Raw genomic sequence first — 26,000 nt, 5'->3', positions numbered from 1 at the left:
ATACGATTAATGTTTGTATTGATGATTTACTGTAAACTCTACTGACCTGGTGTCATGCTGGAGTATAAACAATAACATTTTTAATGATTAGTGGCATTCACACTTTGACTCTACATTTCAGTTGTTTTTGCATTCACTATTGGATAATTGTGGAATTTGTAATAAAGAAATAAAATATTTTTCTTGGATGGTATTGTGAATTACAGTTTAGGTGATAATCTGTTTGATGAGCAGCAAAGAGTCTCCCCCTCTCCATACGAGGTGCAGCAAGAGGCATCCATCACCTGCCGATAGTTAATAAAATAATTTATAATAATAATTCAAATTCTTGTTTAAATGTCCTATTTCACTGAAAGAAACACCTCAATGTTAACTTTGTATTCTTATTACTTTTTGCCTAACTAAAAAGAATCAGTCAAATACTTTCCTGCTGAAAGGAAACATACAACCATGTGAAATGTTACACAACCAAAAACAAATAAATTTTTCAGAAATAATTCAGTGAATTTCTTACTCATATTGCAAAACTGTAACTCGGGCTACAAAAAAAAAAAAAGGAAAAAAAAAGGGGGGGGGGAGAAAATACAATTTTAGACAGTAGAAAATACTAACCAACTACATTACAAATGTAATCGCATTATAGCCATAGTAGCTTATGCGCCTTTAAACTCCCATAACAACAACATTACAAATGGTGGCATGGCTGTAATAGTAATATTAACAACAGACTGACTGATAAATGTTCCTGCATTGAAACTTACAGTTTGTGCAAATATTAGCTCTTTTGGTGGTGCCTGCAGATGTTCTTTCCCTCCATACTCATCAAGAATACTGTCTTTCATAGAATATTTGAATTCTTCTTTTTTAACTTGGAATTCTTGGTGTAATAATTGAGCTTTTGTAGGTTCTGCTTGAAGATGTACATCTACCCCTTTGTCATATGCTTGCCAAGCAAATACTGAAAAAGAAATTTAATTAATGAACTACTTACTATTCATTTCTTTTTTCAGGAACAATTTTTACCTTAAGCTATAAATATAATATAAAAAAAAAAAAAAAGAATATAATTTGTATATTTAAACAATTTCAAAGAAATTAAAATAATAAAGCATATATTATATACATTGTCTTTTCTTAATACATGAAACCACTTAAATGCATTATAAGCTGGGTTTGTTGGTTAACCAGAAGACATTTGTAATACTAAGGACCCAAAATAGTTTAAATAACATTTGGTTTTTTTCTTTTAATAAAGTAGGGTATTTATTTTCAACAAAATAAATTGTTTTGGTTCCATTTTTGCAATTGTTTGCCAGTTAACCAGGCTATAATAACAGGTTTCCAAAACCAGTTCAAAAGAGTATTAAAATAATTTTAAGCCTTCCGACAGAGATGGTCCTAGATCAATTAGTACTGAATAAAATTCCTTTCAAACATGACTAATGTTTACTCTTCACTAGACTAGTGAGTTTATAAGGTGTCATTTTTTCATGAATTTTTTTTATTCCAAACATTTTGTTAAAAATTTTTGTTTTTCTTTATAGTTAGATATTTTGTTTTACTATACATATATATGACGGCGCCTCCGTAGCCAGGTGGGAAGGAGCAGCAGTGCGTAGCACACGCTTCTTGATTAGACCGGGGTTCGAGCCTGTCACCACCAAATACGGAGGATGCGGAAAGGTCAGGGAATGACCACCGCATATCCCGGAGCAATATGGCTTTAGTTGCTAATGCTCCTAAAAACCAAATAACAAACAACTATACATATAATGTTATATAGCAGAAGTCTGTATTATATTTTTTTTTAATATTAAAAAAAAAAAAAAAAACAGTAATTAACCACTGGATGACAAATTGAGACTTTCTTCAGCCTGATAAATATGAACTAGCTCACTAGATTAGGGCTTCCCAAACTTTTTAGACATGCAGAGCCTCACATCAGAAAGAAAAAACCTTCTGAAGCCTCAGAAAATGTCAAATTTACTTTTTACTTTTATGCACAGTATACTCTGATTCAATTTTATAATTTTAAGAAAAAAAAAAAAAATATTAACATTCTAAAATTTCTTCGCAGAGCCCCAGATAACTATGGCGGAGTCCAAGGGCTCCGTGGAGCATAGTTTGAAAAAGGCTGCTCTAGACTATCATTTTAACGTAAATGTCAAGGTAGACCAGCATTCTCAGCTATTTTCAGAGTGGCCACCTACTACATAATTTCTCAAATAAAAAAAGTCAGTACAGCATGATTGGTTATTTATGGCAATATAAAACTGAAAATTAGCAATTCCGACGTGTATAGATGATTAAAATTAATATTGCACATTTTCATGTTCCAAAAACAAAGAATTATAATATTCAGATAAGGAGGTTTAAAGTTACAAAAACAACACAAAAGAGAACAAAAAAAAAATTATATCAGCATATAGTAAAGATTTTACCCCAGGGACTCACATCTGGTGAGTATGGGCTTGGCACACCCAGGGACCTGAGCTGGATATCACCATTCTTCTCTTTCTTGGCGATTCCTTCCTTCCTTTCTCTCTCTCTCTCTCTCTCTCTCTCTCTCTCTCTCAGGGTAACTCGGGAATTTTTTTTGGCTGGTGCAGAATAAGCCTCAAGTTTCCTTGCACCATGTGGCTAATAATAATAATAATAATAACACCACTGGCAACAAAAAAAATTTCTTACCCCAGAGCAAAAGTTGCAGATTCTGAAATAAACTGATCCAGTTATTCCAAAAATACCAAAATTATGTCCCGTCACATTACCATTAGTATTAGTAGTGGTAAATGATGCAAGAAAGCAAACTTATACAGAATCAGTCAAAAGAAAAAAAAAAAAAAACGCTTCCACTTTACTTCGAACAGTTTATCTAGTGAGCTCTTGAATTTATTAAAACTACTGACATTTACAACAGATGGAAGTTTATTCTAACAATCAACTATCTGCTGGCCAAATGCAAATTTCTATATATCCAGCCTGCAACCGTCCTTCCTCAATTTGGATTCATGTATAGTCTGAGCGAGAGGAAGTATTCCATCAGTATTGAGCTTTCTCAATCTATTCAAAGCCAACACCTCAATCAGATCACATAGGTGCCTAGTCTCCAGATGGTGCAATTTGTAAAACTGAATTGAATTTATTAAAACTATTAACATTTACAACAGATGGAAGTTTATTCTAACAATCAACTATCTGCTGGCCAAAGGCAAATTTCTATATATCCAGCCTGCAACCATCCTTCCTCAATTTGGATTCATGTATAGTCTGAGCGAGAGGAAGTATTCCATCAGTATTGAGCTTTCTCAATCTATTCAAAGCTAACACCTCAATCAGATCACATAGGTGCCTAGTCTCCAGATGGTGCAATTTGTAAAACTGAAGTCTTTCTTGGTAAGAACACCTTTTGTTCCCTTTCTCTGCACCCATTCCAGCAGATCTACATCCAATAAGGCCTCCATATCTGTATGCAGTACTCAACATGCAGCCTAATCATTGCCTTGTACAATGAAATAATCAGATAATAATTCCCTTATCTTTGTTAGCAAAGTTCTTGTATATCATTGACAAAACACCATGAGCTGTGCCTGGAAGCCTGTCTGCACTGCTCAGAGAACTTCATATCTGACTGCACAATTGCTCCCATATTAAACTTCAACTGCCATTTCTCAGCCCACCTGCCTAAATTTTCTAGACCTTGTTGCAATAGCTTATCTACCAACCTTTGTATCATCTGCAACTTTAGACATTAAGCCTGATACACCTTCATCAATACCATTAATACATATAGAAAACAATGGTCCAGCACTGAATCTTGGGATTCCACTAATAACATTAGTCCACAAAGAGCAGTGTCTCTTAATAACACTCTGTCTTTTCCCACTGAAGGATTCCTTTATCCAACACAGTAACTTTTACTTAATGTCACACTGCTCCAATTTGTACAGTTTATAAGTGCAATGGTATATACTAAAATTTTTACTTAACGAAATTATTTTAATGAACATACTTAATGAATGACCAATTTGATATATCACATGTTATCTTAAAAATGACTCATTCATTTTAAAATACTTTAAACAAACACATATATTACATACATTCTATTTCCACTAGAAATGTTTGTCACTCACAGAGTATTTCTTACTGTCTATTTTGCTTTCTCACTTAAGAAATCAGCAGTAATCACCCATCATGGCAGTATCCCAGCACCCTTGGTACTGCTTTTCCATTGCAAATATGTTCTAATGAAAGCATTCCTCCTGCTCATCACTTACATCTCTCAAATTTTGAAGTAAAAACTGAGATGGGAATGAAGAAAATTGAATTTTCAAAGACAATAAATTGTTCAAAGACAGCCCACATATAACATTTTAGTAAAGTTGACATCAGAGATGCATAATTTTTTTCTGTCCTCCTTCCAAGAAATACATGCACAACTACTTTAAATGATCACCATTCTGCTGGTTTGGTATCCTATAGCATTGTTTCAAATAATCATATTTGAGGAGTTCCTTTATTTGAAGCCCAATAAAAATATCTTCTTGCTGTTTTGCATCTTTTAAATTGGGAAGCACTTCCCTTAGCACAATTCACTTCCTTCTTTATACAGAGCCTTAACCAAATTCTAATCAACAAAAAATTAATCAATCCAAGCTTTATATGCAAAGGTGGAAGAACAACCTTTTATTTGTTCTACCAGTGGAGCATATTTTATATTACTTCTTCCTGGGAAACATTCCTCCCTCTTTTCCCACTGCTGTGCAATATTCGTATAACATTTTTCTGTTGCACAACTATCCCCAAACATAGAAAACAACAGCATTTCTGAACCTTCCTGTAGACCAGTGAGTAATTCAATTACCTTAAAATCATCACAGACATTCCAAGCAAAATCATGGTACATTATTATGCTCAGGATTTTGGACATACAGTCTGTCCTCGTATAGCACGATAGTTGTGTTCCTAGAAACTCTCGTGCAATGCAAAATCGTGCAATATAAACAACAGGCCCTATGGGAAAAGTGGGGTTAGGTGCCGACCACCCAAGATTGAACACACATTTGGAACCAAAACATTACCAAACACAATAAATAATCGGGTAATTTTAATCGTTATAAAATACTTACGTATTTTATAACGATTAAAATACGTAATAAAAAATACAATATATTTTTATTATAATATAATAAATAATAAAAAATAAATATTTTTATTATATTATAACAAAGTATTTTTAGTATTTTTTAATACTAAAAAGGTATTTTTTACGAATAAAATACGTATTTTATTCGTAAAAAAATTATTATTTTAAATAAAATAGTTGTAATAAAATACTTACGTATTTTATAATACGTAAGTATAAATTATAATACGTAAGTCGTAATAAAATGCTTACGTATTTTATTACGACTATTACGTAATAAAATATTGCTTCTATCGTAAGCAAACTTGTTTTTTGTTTGATTTTCTATCCAAACAGATGACAGCCATTCCATCTCTTCCAATTCTTTGTGTCTTAATCTAATGGATTTTAATTACACTTTGAGTTGTTCCCGCTATGAAAGTTGTTTTTATTTTCTCCGCATTCTTTGTAATTCTCGGCGTTGCCTCATTTAGGTCTGTAGCACGTGCAATATCACATGGTCTTTCATTTCGCTCAAAGCGTTTCATAATTTCATATTTTTTTCTCTATCGACAGAGGCGGACTGGCCATAAGCCTTACACGGGAAATCCCGGTGTGATTTTGGCCATAAACCGTAGTATGAGGCCACTATAAATTTTCCCGGGTAAGAATTTTTGATCCAGTCCGCCTTTGTTTATCGATATTGCTTTTTTTTTTTTTCTCTGAATCTGCAGTGTCTTCACCAGGACGCTTCCTTTTCACACCTTTTAAGTATTTTACTAATTTTTAGGGAATAAAGCACAATTACAAAATGAGGAGGCACGCTTGATACACATAAACAAAGCTGCGCGCGGGTAGCAACTGAATAAACAACACCGTAAAGGCCGAGATACACTATTAACACCCCACATTTTACTAAAGCACATTTCTGGGGGTTACTACCATAAAACAATAAAAACAATTTCCAGTTTCGTTTCTGCTAGTGGAATCTGTTATAAACTGGTAGTAAACTCCATCTAATTGCATTTGCGATTATACCGATAGCTGGAATTGTGTTGGTTTTTACGTTATTATGGTGAAATGTGTTTCCCCTTCACTGATATAAAACACATAAATACATTTTCAGAATCTTCTTCGTTCCTATCGTGTTGCGTTCAGTTGGGGTGATTCCGCATTCGACTGCCATTTCTTGTAAACACAAAGGCGAATCGTGCATAAGCGAATTCGGTTCGTGTTATATAAGATAACGTTCCCCTATTTATAAATCGTGTATGATCGAATTCGTGTAATGTAAACACGTGTTATACGAGGACCGACTGTACTTTTATACGTTTCTTTCAAGTCAACAGCATAATGTAGAAGAACTGATGGGCATGTATTTCCATTGTGCAGCAAAACTGCTTTTAAATTTAATTTTGAGGCATCAATACACCATTCATTGGGATTGTGTTAAATGTCCAGTTCATTCAGAAGACTACTAATATTAGAATTTTTTTCAGCCTGGTCTGTACTTGTTAACAGGAGAGACTGCTTCTACAGGGATGGGATACACTTAAATAGAAAGGGTGCAAGAATGTTTGCTGATGCTATCGAGGCAGTGTTAGGTGGGTCGGAAAACTGCTAGTTTGGGGGGGGGATACAAGGACTAATAGATTAACAGTAGCCACTGGCAGAGGTGAAAGTGATTCTTGCACTGCTTTTATTGGAATGAGCTGCAGCCTGGAAAATAAGATGCAGGATATTTCAGAGACTGCTGGGAATCATTGGGGTACAAATAAACACAGAGGTTGTGTTAGGGTAGCTAAGAAAAAGAACAGGTGCATGTATACTTGCGTGTACACTAATGCGAGGAGTTTAGTAAACAAATTTGATGAATTTGAGGTATTGCTCAAAACATCATAGGCAGATATTGTGAGGATTTCAGAGACGTGGTGTCACACAGATATAAGGAATGTAGAACTGGAATTTGGGGAGTACAATGTCTACAGAAAGGATAGACAGGATAGGAAGGGAGGAGGGGTTATGCTATTAGTTAATACATAAAATCCAAGGAAGTGAAGCCAGTCGACATTGCTGGACAGTGCAGTGTCGAGTCAGTTTGGTGTGACATAAGCATTGGGAGATCAAAATTGAGAGTAGGAGTGTGCTATAGGCCTAATGACTCTGATGAGTATAATAAGAAACGGTACGGGGAAATAGAGTGGGCCAGTAAATCAGAGAGTCTTATAATGGGGGATTTTAATTTCCCAGATATTGACTGGAATTTGGGGGCTGGTCACTCACACACTAGCAAAGGCTTTTGTGGATTTATTCGATGATTGTTTTCTACATCAGCATGTTCAGGAGGCAACTAGAGGGAATAATACTCTTGATTTGATTATCAGTAGTGATTCTTCATGCATTAAGAATCTGCAGGTAAATGAACCACTAGGTGGCAGTGATCACAGTGTGCTGAAGTGGGATTTACTCAAAGAGGTAGCTACCATTAGGGGTAAAGGGAAGGGTTATTGCTTTCGTAAAGGCGACTACGATGGACTGAGACAGTATTTAAATTCTATACAGTGGAACCAACTGATGATGTTACCAACAGCAAATTCAAAATGGGAAGCATTCAAAGAACTTATCTTGGAAGCTACTAAGCTTTACATACCAACTAAGAAATATTGTTCAAGGTTTAGGCCTAAGTGGATGTCAGATGAACTAATGAGACATATGGCAGAGAAGAAAAATGCATGGGATACATACAAATTAACACATGACACAGAAGCCTATGATAGATACAAGTTGATCTGTAACCAAGTTACAAAGGAGGTTAGGCAGGCGAAGGCAGATTACGAGAAATCTTTGGCAAGGGATGCAAAGAAAAACAGCAAAGAGTTCTTTATTTATGTAAACTCTAGAAGGAAGGGGATGAATCAGATTGGTTCACTTGATATCGATGGGTCAACTGTTGATGATCCTGCTCAGGTAATAGATGATCCTGCTAACAAACTAAATGAATATTTTGCATCGACATTCACACATGAGGAGTTATTTAGCGAGGGGAAAGCCAGAGGTGTATTCAACTCTGGCAGTAAGCTAGAGAATCTTGTAATAACTGAGAGTAAAGTGGAGGAGAAATTGTTGAAGATAAATACAAGAAAGGCACCTGGGGTGAGTGGGATCTATCCAGTTATATTAAAGGAAGCAGCAAAGGAAGTAAGCAAACCCTTAGCCATAGTTATGAGAGCTTCCTTGGACTCAGGGGAAGTATCCATGGACTGGAGATGTGCAAATTTGACCCCAATTCACAAAGGAGGATCAAAGGGCGACACAAGTAATTATAGACTGTTAGTTTAACTTCTGTTCCTGGAAAATTAATGGAGGCACTGGCTAAAGAAGCACTGCAGGATCATCTAGACAAGACTTCGGTTATAGCTCGGACACAGCATGGTTTTGTTAAGGGGAAGTCTTACCTGACCAATTTGATTGGATACTATGATGCAGTCACAAAAGAACTGGATGCAGGGAATAACTTTGATATTATATACTTGGATCTTAGAAAGGCTTTTGATACTGTTGCACATGGAAGACTGCAGCACAAATTAGAGCAGTGTGGCATTGGAGGCAAATTGCTGCTATGGATAAAGGGGTGGTTGAGGAGGAGAAGACAGAGTGGTAATCAATGGACACTGCTCATTGTGGACTAATGTTATTAGTGGAGTCAATCAGAGTTCAGTATTGGGTCCATTATTGTTTTCTGTATTTATAAATGATATTGATGATGGTATATCAAGCTGAATGTCCAAGTTTGCAGACGATACGAAGGTTGGCAGGGTTGTCAAGGACACTACTGACACTATGCTAATGCTACATGATCTGGAAAGGTTGAGCAGATGGGCTGAGAGGTGGCAAATGAAGTTTAACATTGACAAATGTAAAGTACTACATATGGGAAACAGCAACCCTAGAGCAACGTATCAACTCTGTGGTACTACACTGACAGTGGTAGAGAATGAAAGGGACCTGGGGGTAATTGTGCAGGCAGATATGAAGTTTTCTGAGCAGTGCAGATGGGCTGCAAGAGTAGCTCATGGTGTATTGTCGATGATATATAGGAATTTTTCTAGCAGGGATAAGGAGGTGATTATTCCCTTGTATAAGGCAATGGTCAGACCGCACCTAGAGTACTGTATACAGGTCTGGAGGCCTCATTTCAAGAAGGATGTAGAGATGCTGGAACGAGTACAGAGAAGGGCAACAAGATTAGTGAATGGAACAAAGGGGTGCTCTTACGAAGAAAGGCTTACGTTTTGCAAATTACAGTGTCTGGAGACTAGACACCGGCGAGGTGATCTGATAGAGGTGTATAAAGCCTTGAATGGTTTGAGCATGCTCAATGCTGATGGGATTCTTCCTCTTGCTCAGAATAATCACCTGAGAGGGCATAAATTCAAATTGAGGAAAGACAGATGTAGGATAGAAGTGAGGTTGGTTGCTGGAATAGACTTCCATCCCTTGTCGTGGAAGTTGATAGCCTAAATAAGTTTAAGGCTCAGCTGGACAGGTATTTCGAACGAACAGAGGGGTGAAGTGGAAGTGGTTATTTTTTATTTATTTATTTATTTATTTGTTTTTTTTTTTTTTTTTTTTGGCTGATGCTGCATAAGCTTGCTTTCTTGCATCAAATGCCTCTACTAATGCTAAAAAAAATATCTTTACAGAAACACATACACCTTCCATAACAAATATTTTGAAAATACTTTGTGACATCTTTGGTACTGTTTAGTTCCAGTTTCAAGTAACTTTCACTGTTTTAAACCTAGAATCAAAGAGCTCTGTTTACTCTTTAAATATAATCATCTTAGTAATCTTACTTAATTAAAGTAAGATTTGTAAGATTAATTAAATACTAATCAACTAATCTTACTTAATTATATGCATCATATTATCATTTCTGGTTTGTAGTCCAAATGTGTTGCAGTGGTCAATATAGCAAAGTCTACAATATAAGAATCTTTATTATATTCATCAACGTTTCCTTTATCTCATAATTTGAGGAGGGGAGAGGATCTGGTATTAGCAGGTCTTCACTATGTGGAATAAGCTTTATTACAGATGTTATGTTAGGGTATTTGCTGCATATCCCTGATATTTTTTTTCATGCAGAAATATCAATCATTAATGTAAATATGCAGCTCTCACCACACCATAAGAATAGTAAAAGGCATACTTTTAATTTTCCCAGTTAGCCATGCCCTCAGATTTGTGGTGCAAGGAATTTGGTATACGTGTAGAGCCCAAGTTTTGTCCTGATTACCAAATTGCAGCTAAAGTACAAAGAATACATACATTTAGTAATACTCTATATTTTCTTCCCCTGAGCTTTTGCTGTAAACTTTCCACACATATAGCAGAAACTGTCGGGATAATTCAGATTTCCTTTGCTTCTGCTTAAATATTTTAATAACATAATACTAAGCAAAACAGAAGAAACAAACAACATGCAATAGATATGCATATAAACTGTACACATATTCACACCATTGTCTTTCCATTACTGAAAGAGGGAGGGAGGCAGACCAGGTTGAGCATGTTAACCCATCCCCAATATTAGTATGAGCACATGCAACATTATTATACTTGGAGGTAATATAACAGATCTGTGTCACATCTACTTCCCTAAAATGTAGTAAGGTATACATATGCAGAGAACAAATAAATCTATACATACATATATATTATTATGAAACTAAGAGCTATTACAGCTCAATATATCCTATGTTTTGTCAATACTTAAAAACACGTAATACTTCTTCATAGGATGATTTCTGCACCATACTCTCCAAGTAAGACCAAATTAAAAATGCATGATAACTTCTTTAAAATAATTTAATGTGTTCATCACTCTTAGCACATGAATGATCCAACACAAATGACTGGTGGAACAGACTTCCATCTTTTGTCGTGGAAGTTGATAGCCTAAATAAATTTAAGGCTGAGCTGGACAGGTATTTGGAACAAATGGATGGGTGAAATCGGAGCTTTTTTTTTTTTTTTTTTTGGCTGATGCTGCATAAGCTTGCTTTCTTGCATCGTGTGCCTCTACTAATGCTAACACACTGGGATCACAGTCGAAGGCTCCCACCTGACCCCGGACCCATCAAACCCTCCACGAAACATTGAGTGACTGAAGACATTATGTCAAATATAAAATCTGACGATGTAAAATAATTTACGACAATTTTCTCCCTTCAGTGGACCAAGCTTTCCGACTCCTGTCTTGTTCACAGGTCGGAAAGCTAATGCGAGGTGTGTATGTGCACTTCGATATAAATAGGAGCGATATAGTTTAGGGCTAAAACCTCAGGTTATGTTAAGAGTTTAACTAATGTACAAATTAGTGCAATTGCATCATTTCTGTATTATAAGTACATAATAAGTAACGCTTCTTTTATGGTGAAGCGTTACTTATTTGAAGTAGTGCAATATCATGGCAACTAGCTGTGAAGGTATTCACAATATGAGATATACTTAGTGATGTCAATTTATAACTACTTAAGTAGTTGGCTATGTACAGAAATGATGCAATTGCACTAACTTGTACATATAAATAGGAGATTAATTGTTACTGCGATGCATGTAAATGACCACGAATCTGAAATGAGAAATGGATGTCAAGTGTTGATCAAGTTACTATATAGCCTCATTTCAACGATTTCGGCAATCAACAATTTTGTGTATTTGTGTTGGATATTTAAAACCTAGGCTTCATTACACATCAAAGTGTGATTCTCATTTATGGCATGGAAGGACAATTCTAACGCCATGGTCCATGCCACTTGGACCGATGCAGCATGTTAGCATTAGCATTAGTAGAGGCATTTGATGCAAGAAAGCAAGCTTATGCAGCATCAGCCAAAAAAAAAAAACCACTTCCACTTCACCCCTCTGTTCATTCAAAATATCTGTCCAGCTGAGCCTTAAACTTATTTAGGCTATCAACTTCCACGACAAGGGATGGAAGTCTGTTCCACCAACCAACCACCCGCTGGCTAAAGGCAAATTTCCGCACGTCTATCCTATATCTGTCTTTCCTCAATTTGAATTTATGCCCTCTCAGGTGATTATTCTGAGCGAGAGAAAGAATCCCATCAGTACTGAGCATGCTCAAACCATTCAAAGCTTTATACACCTCTATCAGATCACCTCGCTGGTGCCTAGTCTCCAGACACTGTAATTTGCAAAACTTAATAAGCCTTTCTTCATAAGAGCACCCCTTTGTTCCATTCACTAATCTTGTTGCCCTTCTCTGTATTCGTTCCAGCAGCTCTACATCCTTCTTGAAATGAGGCCTCCAGACCTGTATACAGTAATCTAGGTGTGGCCTGACCATTGCTTTATACAAGGGAATAATCACCTCCTTATCCCTGCTAGAAAAAATCCTATTGACAATAGGAATTTTTTCTTATTGTCAATAGAAAAATTCCTATTGTCAATAGAAAAATTCTATTGACAATAGGAATTTTTCTAGCAGGGATAAGGAGGTGATTATTCCCTTGTATAAGGCAATGGTCAGGCCACACCTAGAGTACTGTATACAGGTCTGGAGGCCTCATTTCAAGAAGGATGTAGAGCTGCTGGAACGAGTACAGAGAAGGGCAACAAGATTAGTGAATGAAACAATGGAATGCATTGACAATACACCATGAGCTACTCTTGCATCCCGTCTGCACTGCTCAGAGAACTTCATATCTGCCTGCACAACCACCCCCAGGTCCCTTTCATTCTCTACCACTGTCAGTGTAGTACCACAGAGTTGATACGTTGCACTGGGGTTGCAGTTTCCCATGTGTAGTACTTTACATTTGTCAATGTTAAACTTCATTTGCCACCTCTCAGCCCATCTGCTCAACCTTTCCAGATCCTGTTGCAGCAGCATAGTGTCAGTAGTGTCCTTGACAACCCTGCCTACCTTTGTATCGTCTGCAAACTTTGACATTAAGCTTGATATACCCTCATCAATATCATTTATGAATATAAAAAACAATAATGGACCCAACACTGAGCCCTGAGGGACTCCACTAATAACATTAGTCCACGTTGAGCAGTGTCCATTGATTACCACTCCTGTCTTCTCCCCCTCAGCCACCCCTTTATCCACAGCAGCAATTTGCCTCCAATGCCACACTGCTCCAATTTGTGCAGCAGCCTTCCATGTGCAACAGTATCAAAAGCCTTTCTAAGATCCAAGTATATAATATCAAAGTTATTCCCTGCATCCAGTTCCTTTGTGACTGCATCATAGTATCCAATCAAATTGGTCAGGCAAGACTTTCCCTTAACAAAACCATTCTGTGTCCGAGCTATAGCTGAAGTCTTGTCTAAATGCTCCTGCAGTGTTTCTTTAACTAGTGCCTCCATTAATTTTCCTGGAACAGAAGTTAAACTCACAGGGCTATAATTACTTGTGTCGCCCTTTGATCCTCCTTTGTGAATTGGGGTCACTTTTGTACATCTCCAGTCTTTGGGTACCTCCCCTGAGTCCAAGGAAGCTCTCATAATTATGGCTAAGGGTTTGCTTACTTCCTTTGCTGCCTCCTTTAATATAACTGGATAGATCCCATCCACCCCGGGTGCCTTTCTTGTGTTTATCTTCAACAATTTCTCCTCCACTTTACTCTCAGTTATTACAAGATTCTCTAGCTTACTGCTAGAGTTGAATACACCTCTGGCTTTCCCCTCGCTAAATAACTCCTCATGTGTGAATGTCGATGCAAAATATTCATTTAGTTTGTTAGCTACCTGAGCAGGATCATCAACAGTTGACCCATCGATATCAAGTGGACCAATCTGGTTCATCCCCTTCCTTCTAGAGTTTACATAAGTAAAGAACTCTTTGCTGTTTTTCTTTGCATCCCTTGCCAAAGATTTCTTGTAATCTGCCTTCGCCTGCCTAACCTCCTTTGTAACTTGGTTACAGATCAACTTGTATCTATCATAGGCTTCTGTGTCATGTGTTAATTTGTATGTATCCCATGCATGTTTCTTCTCTGCCAAATGCCTCATCAGTTCATCTGACATCCATTTAGGCCTAAACCTTGAACAATATTTCTTAGTTGGTATGTATAGCCTAGTAGCTTCCAAGATAAGTTCTTTGAATGCTTCCCATTTTGATTTGCTATTGGTAACATCATCAGTTGGTCCCACTGTATAGAATTTAAATACTGCCTCAGTCCATCATAGTCGCCTTTACGAAAGCAATAACCCTTCCCTTTACCCCTAATGGTAGTTACCTCTTTGAGTAAATCCCACTTCAGCACACTGTGATCACTGCCACCTAGTGGTTCATTTATCTGGAGATTCTTAATGCATGAAGAATCACTGCTGATAATCAAATCAAGAGTATTCTTCCCTCTAGTTGCCTCCTGAACATGCTGATGTAGAAAACAATCATCCAATAAATCCACAAAAGCCTTGCTAGTGTGTGAGTGACCAGCCCCCATGTTGTTTTATTCTCATGTTTATTCTCATTCTCAAAACACATTTTGTCGATCCTACATAAGAGGAGTCACAATCTCCGCATGAAATGCTATATACCAGTAGTTGTTGGTGACTCTATTGTCAGGGAAACGGGGAACATGCTTTGTAAAAAGGATAGGTGGAACAGGACCAGGGTATGTCTGCCAGCAGCAAAGGTTGATGACGTTGTAGAGTGGATATCATCTTTTAAGGGCACAAAAGGTGATATAGTTGTACACGTTGGCACAAATGATATTAAGAGTAGGAGACCGGCGGAATTACTTAGCAAGTACAGGTCACTGTTGAAAAAAAGCCGTGAATTAGGGTTGAATTTGAAAGTGTCTGCAATTCTGCCCAGACACGATAGGAGGGAGTATATGATGAGAGCCTTGTCGATCAATTCGGCCCTGGAGGGATTGTGCAAGGCTCAAGGGGTAGAATTTTTTTCAGCCTGGACTGTACTTGTCAACAGGAGAGATTGCTTCTACAGGGATGGGATACACTTAAATAGAAAGGGTGCAAGAATTTTTGCTGATGCTGTCGAGGCAGTGTTAGGTGGGTCGGAAAACTGCTAGTTGGGGGGATACAAGGACTAATAGATTAACAGTAGCCACTGGCAGAGGTGGAAGTGATTCTTGCACTGCTTCTATTGAAATGAGCAGAAGCCTGAAAAACAAGATGCAGGATATTTCAGAGACTGCTGGGAGTCATTGTGGTACAAGTAAACACATGGGTTGTGTTAGAGTAGCTAAGAATAGAAACAGGTGCATGTATACCTGCGTGTACACCAATGCTAGGAGTTTGGTAAATAAATTTGATGAATTTGAGGTATTGCTCAAAACATCAAAGGCAGATATTGTTGGGATATCAGAGACGTTGTGTCACACAGATATAAGTAACGCGGAACTGGAATTTGGGGAATACAATGTGTATAGAAAGGATAGACAGGACAGGAGGGGAGGAGGGGTTATGCTATTAATTAAGAAACACATAAAGTCCAAGGAAGTGAAGCCAGTCGACATCGATGGCCAGGGCAGTGCCGAGTCAGTTTGGTGTGACATAAGCATAGGGAAATCAAAATTGAGAGTAGGAGTGTGCTATAGGCCTAATGACTCTGATGAGTATAATAAGATATTGTACAGAGAAATAGAGTGGGCCAGTAAATCAGAGAGTCTTATAATGGGGGATTTTTTAATTTCCCAGATATTGACTGGAATTTGTGGGTTGGTCACTCGCACACTAGCAAGGCTTTTGTGGATTTATTGGATGATTGTTTTCTACATCAGCATGTTCGTGAGGCAACAAGAGGGAGCAATACTCTTGATCTGATTATCAGTAGTGATTCTTCATGCATTAAGAATCTGCAGATAAATGAACCACTAGTTGGCAGTGATCACAGTGTGTTGAAGTGGGATCTACTCAAGGAGGTAACTACCATCAGAGGTAAAGGGAAGGGTTTTTGTTTTCGTAAAGGCGACTATGATGGACAGAGACAGTATTTAAATTCTATACAGTGGGACCAACTGATGACGTTACCAACAGCAAACTCAAAATGGGAAGCATTCAAGGAACTAATATTGGAGGCTACCAGGCTTTACATACCAACTAAGAAATATTGTTCAAGGTTTAGGCCTAAATGGTTGTCAGATGAATTAATGAGACATGTGGCAGAGAAGAAAAATGCATGGGATACATACAAATTAATGGGTGACATGGAAGCCTATGATAGATATAAGTTGGTCTGTAACCAAGTCACAAAGGAGATTAGGCAGGCAAAGGCAGACTACGAAAAATCCTTGGCAAAGGATGTAAAGAAAAACAGCAAAGAGTTCTTTACATATTTAAACTCAAGAAGGAAAGGGATGAATCAGATTGGTCCACTGGATATTGATGGTTCAACAGTTGAGGATCCTGCTCAGGTGGCTAACAATCTAAACGAGTATTTTGCATCTACATTCACGCATGAGGAGTTATTCAGGAAGGAGAATGATGTAGGTAAAGTAAACATTGGCAGTAAGCTGGATGATTTTGTAATAACTGAGAGGAAAGTGGAGGAGAGATTGTTGAGGATAAACATAAAAAAGGCACCTGGGGTGGATGGGATCTATCCAGTTATATTAAAGGAGGCAGCAAAGGAAGTAAGCAAACCACTAGCCATAATTATGAGAGCTTCTTTGGACTCAGGGGAGGTACCCATAGACTGGAGATGTGCAAATGTAACCCCAATTCACAAAGGAGGATCAAAGGCTGACACAAGTAATTATAGACCTGTTAGTTTAACTTCTGTTCCAGGTAAATTAATGGAGGCACTGGTTAAAGAAGCACTGCAGGATCATCTAGACAAGAATTCAGTTATAGCTCAGACGCAGCATGGTTTTGTTAAGGGCAGGTCTTGCCTGGCCAATTTGATTGGATACTATGATGTAGTCACAAAAGAACTGGATGCAGGGAATAACTTTGATATTATATATTTGGATCTTAGAAAGGCTTTTGATACTGTTGCACATGGAAGACTGCTGCACAAATTGGAGCAGTGTGGCATTGGAGGCAAATTGCTGCTATGGATAAGGAAATGGTTGAGTGGCAGAAGACAGAGAGTGGTAATCAATGGACACTGCTCAACGTGGACTAATGTTATTAGTGGAGTTCCTCAGGGTTCAGTGTTGGGTCCGTTGTTGTTTTCTGTGTTTATGAATGATATTGATGATGGGATATCAAGTTTAATGTCCAAGTTTGCAGATGATACAAAGGTTGGCAGTGTTGTTAAGGACACTACTGACGCTATGCTGCTGTAACAGGATCTGGAAAGTTGAACAGATGGGCTGAGAGGTGGCAAATGAAGTTTAACATTAACAAATGTAAAGTACTACATATGGGAAACAGTAACCACAGAGCAACGTATCAACTCTGCGGTACTACACTGACAGTGGTGGAGAATGAAAAGGACCTGGGGGTAATTGTGCAGGCAGATATGAAGTTCTCTGAGCAGTGCAGACGAGCTGCAAGAGTAGCTCATGGTGTCTTGTCAATGATATACAGGAATTTTTCTAGCAGGGATAAGGAGGTGATTATTCCCTTGTATAAGGCAATGGTTAGGCCACATCTTGAGTACTGTATACAGGTCTGGAGGCCTCATTTCAAGAAGGATGTAGAGCTGCTGGAACGGGTACAGAGAAGGGCAACAAGATTAGTGAATGGAACAAAGGGTTGCTCTTACGAAGAAAGGCTTAGGTTTTGCAAATTACAGAGTCTGGAGACTAGGCACCGGCGAGGTGATCTGATAGAGGTGTATAAGGCTTTGAATGGTTTGAGCATGCTCAATGCCAATGGGATTCTTCATCTTGCTCAGAATAATCACCTCAGAGGGCATAAATTCAAATTGAGGAAGGACGGATGTCGGATGGATGTGCGGAAATTTGCCTTTGGCCAGCGGGTGGTTGGTTGGTGGAACCGACTTCCATCACTTGTTGTTGAAGTTGATAGCCTAAACAAATTTAAGGCTCAACTGGACAGGTATTTCGAACGAACGGAGGGGTGAAATGGGAGTGGTGTGTGTTTTTTTTTTTTTTTTTTTGGCTGATGCTGAATAAGCTTGCTTTCTTGCATCATATGCCTCTACTAATGCTAATGCTAATACCAAGTCACAAATCTGCATACGGGAAGAGGGAAGAACAGGTTTTTTTTTTTTTAATACGGAGTGCAATTTGTGTCGGTTTTGCTACTATTTTGAATTCTGTTCCTCTGAGAAGATTAAGTTTCTTGTATCATTGTTCTATGTATAGGATAGTAATAAAATGTTTTTAACTAATTCTGTTGTTATGTCCGGTGTTGTCCACCCTGACTTTAGCCTGTAGGCGTATTAGGTTGATAATGGGAAGAGGGTAAACCTATTTAAAAATCTAGTCATTAGTTCCTCAATTTCTGTGTGTAATGTGGTCTGTGTTGTGGAGTATTTGTAAGCATTAATAAACTGATTAAATATAACGGCTCTCTTATATGCAAACGGATGATAACTGTTATGGTGAAGGACCATTCCAGTATTTGTTGGTTTTCGATAAACCTTAATTTGTATACTTTCCCCCTCTCCTGCGAGTGTAAAATTTAAGAAATTAATAGCTCTGGTCTCTTCATTCTCATTTTTAAATGTAAATTTTAATCTTGTGTGTATATTATTGAAAGTCTGTAAAACGTTATTAGTAGTATTTTCATCAGAAAGGATAAAAATATCATCTAGGTACCTCCCATAATATAATATGTAATCCGAGGGAGAAATAGCGTTAAATGTAGTTCAATTTTGTCTAAATAAACTTCAGCGATTAGGCCACTGAGACTTAGCCCCATTTGGCAAACCAAAAATTTGTCTATAAATTTTTTCTTGAAAGGAAATGTAATTTGTTTCGATTAAAAGTTTGACCAAGTTAAAAATTTATTTTTTCGGAATCTTGGTCTGGTTAATACCAACAGTGTTATCATTAAAAAGGTTCCAAATTGTATCTAGTGCATACTCTATATTAACGTTAGTATATAATTATGTTACACCCAGAGAAAATAGCTCGATTCCATTCCCTATTGTATGATCTTTTTTTAGGCTAGTAAATAAGGTGTTGTAGTTTTTTATACTGAACTTCAGTTGATTTTTTTGATTTGGTAGTTGTTGGCGCATCGGCTTCTGTGGCCATATTGTACCTCCCAAGGTTTTTGCAGTACTTTGATCCAAGCCCGAGGCGGGAATCGAACCCGCGACCTTTGGGTTGCCGGGCAGGTACTTTACCCACTCGGCTAGCCCGGTCGGCCTGAACTTCAGTACTTGTCTAAAAAGGTTTTATTATGTGATATAGATGATTCCACATAATGACTTACTAATTAAACAGGTCAATCGGGTAGTAAACAGTACAAAGGCTTCACGATTGCCCAGGTTAAACAAAAATGAAAGCATAGCTTTATGTAAGCAATGGGAGAACAAAGATATTGTGATATCTTTGTTCTAACGTAGCTTATATAAGAACAAAGATATTGTAATACAGAAGGTGGACACGGTAGAACAAGAGAGACTACACTAGTAAACTGGAGAAGATTATATCATATAGCTCCACATATCAAGAAGTGGATGCCACCTTATTTGATAATCTAGTAAAGCAATATAATAAATCTCTGACCGAATACAGGAAAAGTGACGATATCTCAATGGCTCAGCTAAAACAGCTTAAGGCTAGGACAAATAATGTATCGTACTGTTTGGGCAAGTAAAAGTTCACAAAACAGATCATTCCATTCGACCTATAGTCTCCTATAAAAACTCGGCGTTCACACCCTTGGCTACACATCTATATCACATAATAAACATTTTAGACAAGTACTGAAGTTCAGTAAAAAAAAAACTATGACACCTTATTTACTAGCCTAAAAAAAGATCGTAAGATAGGGAATGGAGTCAAGCTGTTTTCTCTGGATGTCACGTTATTATATGCACTAGATACAATTTGGAACCTTTTTAATGATAACACTGTTGGTATTAATCAGACCAAGATTCCAAAAAAAGAAATTTTTAATTTGGTCAAACTTTTAATTGCAGCAAATTACATTTCCTTTCAAGAAAAAATTTATAAACAAATTTTCATTTTGCTAATGGGGCATGAAAATGAGAATGAACACTGGAAAATGAGAATGAAGAGATCAGACCTATTAATTTCTTAAATTTTATGCTTACAGGAAGGGGGGGGGGAGTATACGATTTAAGATTTATCGTAAACTAACAAATACGGGAATGTTCCTCCACCATAACAGTTATCATCCGTTTGCATATAAGAGAGCCATTATATTTAATCAGTTTATTAATTCTCAAAAATAACTCCACAACACAGACCCCATTACACACAGAAATTGAGGAACTAACAAGTAGATTTTTAAATAGAGGATACCCTCTTGCCATTATCAACTGAATAAGACTACACAGGCTAAAGACAGGGTGGACAACACCAGACATACAACAAAATTAGTAAAAAAAAACATTTTATTACTATCCCATAAATAGAACAATGGCATAGCAACTTAATAATCTTCTCAGAGACACAGAAATCAAAATAGTAGTAAACCAACACAAAAATTGCACTTCATATTAAAAAATTGTTCTGATCTTCCCTCCTCCCATATGCAGATTCATGACTTGGTATATAGCATTTCATGTGGAGATTGTGATTACTCTTATGTAGGATCAACAAGATGTGTTTTGAACATGAGAATAAAACAACATGCTGTGTCAGTCCAAGTGGCATTGTCCTTCCATGCCATAAATGAGAATCACACTTCCCTGTTTAATGAAGCGAAGATTTTAAATATCCAACAAAACTACACAAAACTGTTGATTGCAGAAACCTTGGAAATGAGGCTAAACAATAACTCGATCAACACCTGGCATCCATTTCTCATTTCAGATTCATGGTCGTTTACAAACATTGCAGTAAGAATTTATCTCCTATTTTTATCGAAGTGCACACACACACACACCTACCTCACATTAGTTTTCCAATCTGTGAACAAGATAGGAGTTGAAAAGCTTGGTCCACTTAAGGGAGGAAATTGTCATAAATTATTTTTCATCATCACGTTTTATATTCATACCATGATATATTTGACATACTGTCTTCAGTCACTTGAGGTTTCGTGGAGGGTTTGATAGGTCTGAGGTCGGGATGGGGCCTTCGACTGTGATCCCAGCGTGTCAGATCATTCATGTGCTAAGAGTGATGAACGCATTAAATTATTTTAAAGAAGTCATTATACATTTTTAAGTCGGTCTTACTTGGAGAGTATGGTGCAGAAGTCATCCTATGAAGAAGTATTGAGGTAAACTCTTACTTATTTTTTAAATATATATATATTATATAATATATATATATTACATTTCCTTTCAAGAAAAAATTTATAAACAAATTTTCGTTTTGCTGATGGGGCATGACAATGAGAATGAACATTGGAAAATGAGAATGAAGAGACCAGACCTATTAATTTCTGAGTAATTTTCAGCTCTGTGGAGCATAATTTATGATTATGACAACCAAAATATCAGATTTAGAAAATTTAATCTAGTTGCATCAAAGTTGATTTTTCAGTAAAAGATACCCAAAAGGCAATATGATACAAGTATATATATATATTGTAAAATAAGATGTGTTTCTTTTTGAATGTAATGTTCTTCAAATTTAACAAAATGGCAGCAAATGCTCATGTCCTAATAGCAAATACACAGCATTTTCTAACATCAGATATATGGAATATTAGAAAAAAATTTAGCAAATTCCAAAAAAGAAGTTGAATAACCATTAAAAGGACAAGTAATGTTTAATAAACCTAGTAATCATGCTAACATCATGTTACATCGCATTAGCCACACTTTCTGTTTGGTTCAGCATGTTCATCAGTTCTGCACTGCATCCTGCTTTGAAGATTTGAAAATAAGGAGCCCTACCCAAGAGTTCAAAATCAAAAATTTCACAGAATGGAAAGTCCATCCAATATTCAAAGTGGAAAATTTTTACAAAATGGAATGCTCACCAGGGTAGCAGAACATTCTGAGACCTGCATGGATAAAAGTATATCCAAAATCTAAAAATATATAAATACATATAGAAAAATACACCCTAACACCCACACACATATATTTCAAGTGGTGTCGTATTTTTGTGGTGTTAATAAAGAATGTTGTGATGGCTTCAAAACACCTAGTAATTCAATTCATTTTTTATTTTATTTAACTTTGCTTTCAACTTGTTGCTGTTTCACTTGTGATGTTGGTCATTTTGTGTCAGAAAACAATGTTAACACATTAATACTGTCATCCTTACAGAAATATTCCACTCACATATCTGTGAGTCATGAATCAGAAGCTCAGTACCAATCAGGCAATAAAAATCTTCCACTCATCTAACAGCTGTAGCATCATCAAATGCAGAGTAATACTTTTTGCTTGCAAGTAACATGCTGTGATAGCCTATGGTGGACTCCTCCAATGTCAAGTAAGATTTAACCAATTTTTTTTTTTTTTAAACTGCCTGGCATGATAACAAAAACAGACTTATTTGATAAACTTTTGTCTAAATGATAAACCATTTTCTTTCACAATGGAATCTAAAAAACAACTTTATTTCTATATTTTCTCCCTCTTCTTGAACATGTTTACATAAGTCAACATCATGAATCTCTTGACAGAAAGCATGCATCCACTCTGAACCTACAGGCATTCATATAGTGACAAACTCTTGAAAAGTCTATATTAAAAATCCATTCCAACTATAACATTTCATTTCTATCCATCTCTGCAGGAATTGGGAACAATAATTTTATTAATATAGTGATTAATGAACCAGAACAGTCTTACTAAATTTTTTGCCAATTTAATATGATATTGCCAATGAGTATGAACTAGATGAGTGTTCTGGTGCACTCCAGTCCATTCCAAGCCCTGTCCACTACTGTGCAACCACTAACCTTACAAAAATCCACTACAATGCAGAAGAAACATCACTAAAGCAGGAAAAGTACACTGCACACTGTGAAGGCTAGTTATTCAATTTACCTCTGCACATTATCTACAATAATAAAAGAAGACTGGCAGAAAAGTAGCCATTTGTCTGCCAATCCTCTCCCCAGTTTGCCTGGTGAGGAAATAACGTATTACTAAACTTTACAACAAATTTTATAATCTTATATAAAACTTACGTAAAATTTTATGTAATAAACTGACCATTAATGCACAATAAAATATATGATATGATAAAACATGGTATTGCAATACATACATTGAGCCTGGGCATGTCTTTCTGTATCACCTGTGTATCTGACAAAGTTATCACCAGCATACTGAAGACTAAGGGTTAAACAACAACAAAAAATGTATTGACATTATGAGCAAATGCAGTTATTTTAAGACAAACTATTATAGATTGTATTTTCTTGAAACTTTTGTTAAAAAAAAATAATTATCAATGATTTGGTTGTTTTTATTTTTGTCCACATTCACATCAATTTGGTGCAAGACAATTCAGTGTACAACAGCTTGGTGCATGATAATTCACAGTGTGTGTGACACTTGAGTGCATGACAGTTCAGTGTGCAAGAAATTTTGGTGCACGACATTTCATTCTATGTAGAAATCTGGTGAAAGATAGTCAGTCAGTGGGTATCATAATTTGGTGAATTCAATGGAAGAATTCAGGGAATGACAAAGCAAGATTGAAAATACACACTTTTAATATGCCATACTGTAAATGCTTAATTTAATGATCATGGTGTGGTTTATATTTTTAAGGGAGTGCACTTAACTACTTTCATTTTCAGATGTGTTAGCATATATATATAAAGTGCCTACTGTCTTCATCATATCCCTCCATCTGTCTATCCTCAAGTAATAACTTAACTCCCAGTACACAAGTTTTCCTAACATTTTATATTTGGCACTTTCAGAAAGATTTGTTTAGCCCTCCCAAATTTCATTAAAATTGGAGTGATAGAAACCTGGCAAATTATTATTCCCTTTAAATTATAATATATCTAAATTACCACTCTTATACCACGTGAAGTAAGATTGGTAATTTAGATATACTATAATTTAAATGGACAGAAACCACGTAACATCCTTTCCTAACCATATTATTCCTTTGTCTGCTTGCCACATGTGATAATGCAATTTCCAATGGGTGGATTTTTCATGATATTTTATATTTAAATAAAATAAATAAATTTTCTGTTTATACTCCGGGACGACCAAACGGTCAGAGGAGTTCACAAGATAGACAGATTTAGTTCTTTTAGAAAGATTTAATGAGCCCTCTCAAAGAATGGGAGCTCCCAAAACCGACTATGGACCCAAGTCTCCAGATACCATTGTACAGTCTGGAATATCAACACAGATTGGTTTGGTTGAGTATGTGCCTATTATCTTTGGCATGACTGCCCATCCATAACGTCAAGTTGTTACAATACAGACAAGTGTAAAGTGTAAAGTGTGTTCGTGTCAAACGGCACCAGGGGTTTCCCCCATCTCCGCGTGGTTTTCTTTGTGGGTGTAACAGATCACTGTTAAGGCCAGAGATTTAAAAGTGTATGGGATTTGGAAGTATTGTGTTGTGTATCGTTGTTCCTCTGGCCATTTAGCCGCTAGACCCCTGCTGGGGCCCAACGTTGCCCACACTCAGCCCCGTGGAGGAAGACCAAGTACACCCAGCATAATTATTTACTCTGGCAGGCCCTGCCACCTAATTTCCTGAAATTTCAGTGGCTAGGGCCTAAAAAAAAAAAAAAAATAAAAAATAAAAATAGTAATAATAAATAAAATAAAATAAATAAAAATAATAATAATAACGCGATTTTAAGGGGTGGTTCGCTAATGAGGTTAAGTTTCGGAATTGATGCACGATTTGGCTGTTATAATTTGGAAGTTTAAGTTTTTGTCGTGTGGGGCGTACACTGTGATGTATAGAGAGAGAGAGTGGGGGGAAAGACTGAAGACTGGAGGGGAAAGACAGAAGTATGAGGCCAATAGGGTAGACGACCCCAGATATCAGTGTGGCATGCCCATGCCGCACCAGGAGAAGTAAACGGGGGAGACGGGGGAGGGGACGGTCCCGGCCCCTCCCACCGCTAGGATATGGAGAGAAAGTGGGCCAGACTAGGTGTCCAACCCAGATCGCCAAAAGGCGAGGCAACAGCGTAGCTGCAGTCGCAGTCATGGTTTTTGGATATTCAGTTCAGTGTCGCTTCAGGTAGGTCACAGTCTTGGTTCAGTCTCACTTGTCTCGTGTTCATCTTATGGGATCAGGAAGAGGAGTGATGACTCTGGTCAGTTTGTAGTACTGCTTTGATGTCAATTCAGGTAGTCATATTCGTTGAGAGCATCAGTCCTGGCCATTTGCACCAGGTCATGAATGGAGAGTTATCTTTGTTGGTAATTTCTTCTGATCGGTTGTAGTCATGCGGTATGTTCATGCTGTAGTCTCCTCCTTGGTTAGTTTCAATGGAGTTCTTCTATTCAGATGTTTCCATATTGTTGTGGATAGCGATTTCTGTTCTCCTTCTGTTAAAGATGTCCTGGGCGTAGCGGCTGAACGCGGTGTACTCGTCTTCCGAATCCAGGAGGTGATGCTCATTGTCTTTTGGTACAAATTTTATACTGGTGATGAGTACTGATCTTTGTTCCTCATAGCATTCACATTTGTGCATGATATGTTGCCACGTCTCCATATTGCCACAGGTGCAAGTTGGGTCCTCGGTCAGTCCGAATGAATTCAGTTTTGCGTTAAAGGGCCCATGGCCCGTCAGGAGGAAAGTGGCGTTCAGTCCTGGGTAGAACCATTTGCGGGCTTTTGGATAGGTCTTG

General features: G+C 37.1%; 1 protein-coding gene across 1 annotated transcript in view; it reads right to left on the bottom strand.

Annotated features, from left to right (window-relative positions):
* Positions 1–26,000, bottom strand: part of Slu7 (Pre-mRNA-splicing factor Slu7) — a 138,558-nt gene that overhangs the window by 52,455 nt on the left and 60,103 nt on the right. The window contains exons 11-12 of the mRNA XM_090385346.1: positions 23,425–23,492; positions 762–958 (exon numbers count right to left, since the gene is read on the bottom strand). Of these exons, the coding sequence (XP_090241472.1) occupies positions 762–958; positions 23,425–23,492 (265 nt within the window). The remainder of the gene's footprint in view (positions 1–761; positions 959–23,424; positions 23,493–26,000) is intronic.

Source organism: Mastigoproctus giganteus, chromosome 11, assembly GCF_048544385.1.
Source record: "Mastigoproctus giganteus isolate SK-2022 chromosome 11, ASM4854438v1, whole genome shotgun sequence".
NCBI classification, from domain to species: domain Eukaryota; kingdom Metazoa; phylum Arthropoda; class Arachnida; order Uropygi; family Thelyphonidae; genus Mastigoproctus; species Mastigoproctus giganteus.
Note: the sequence above shows the minus strand (reverse complement) of the source record. Positions and strands in the feature narration are given on the sequence as shown.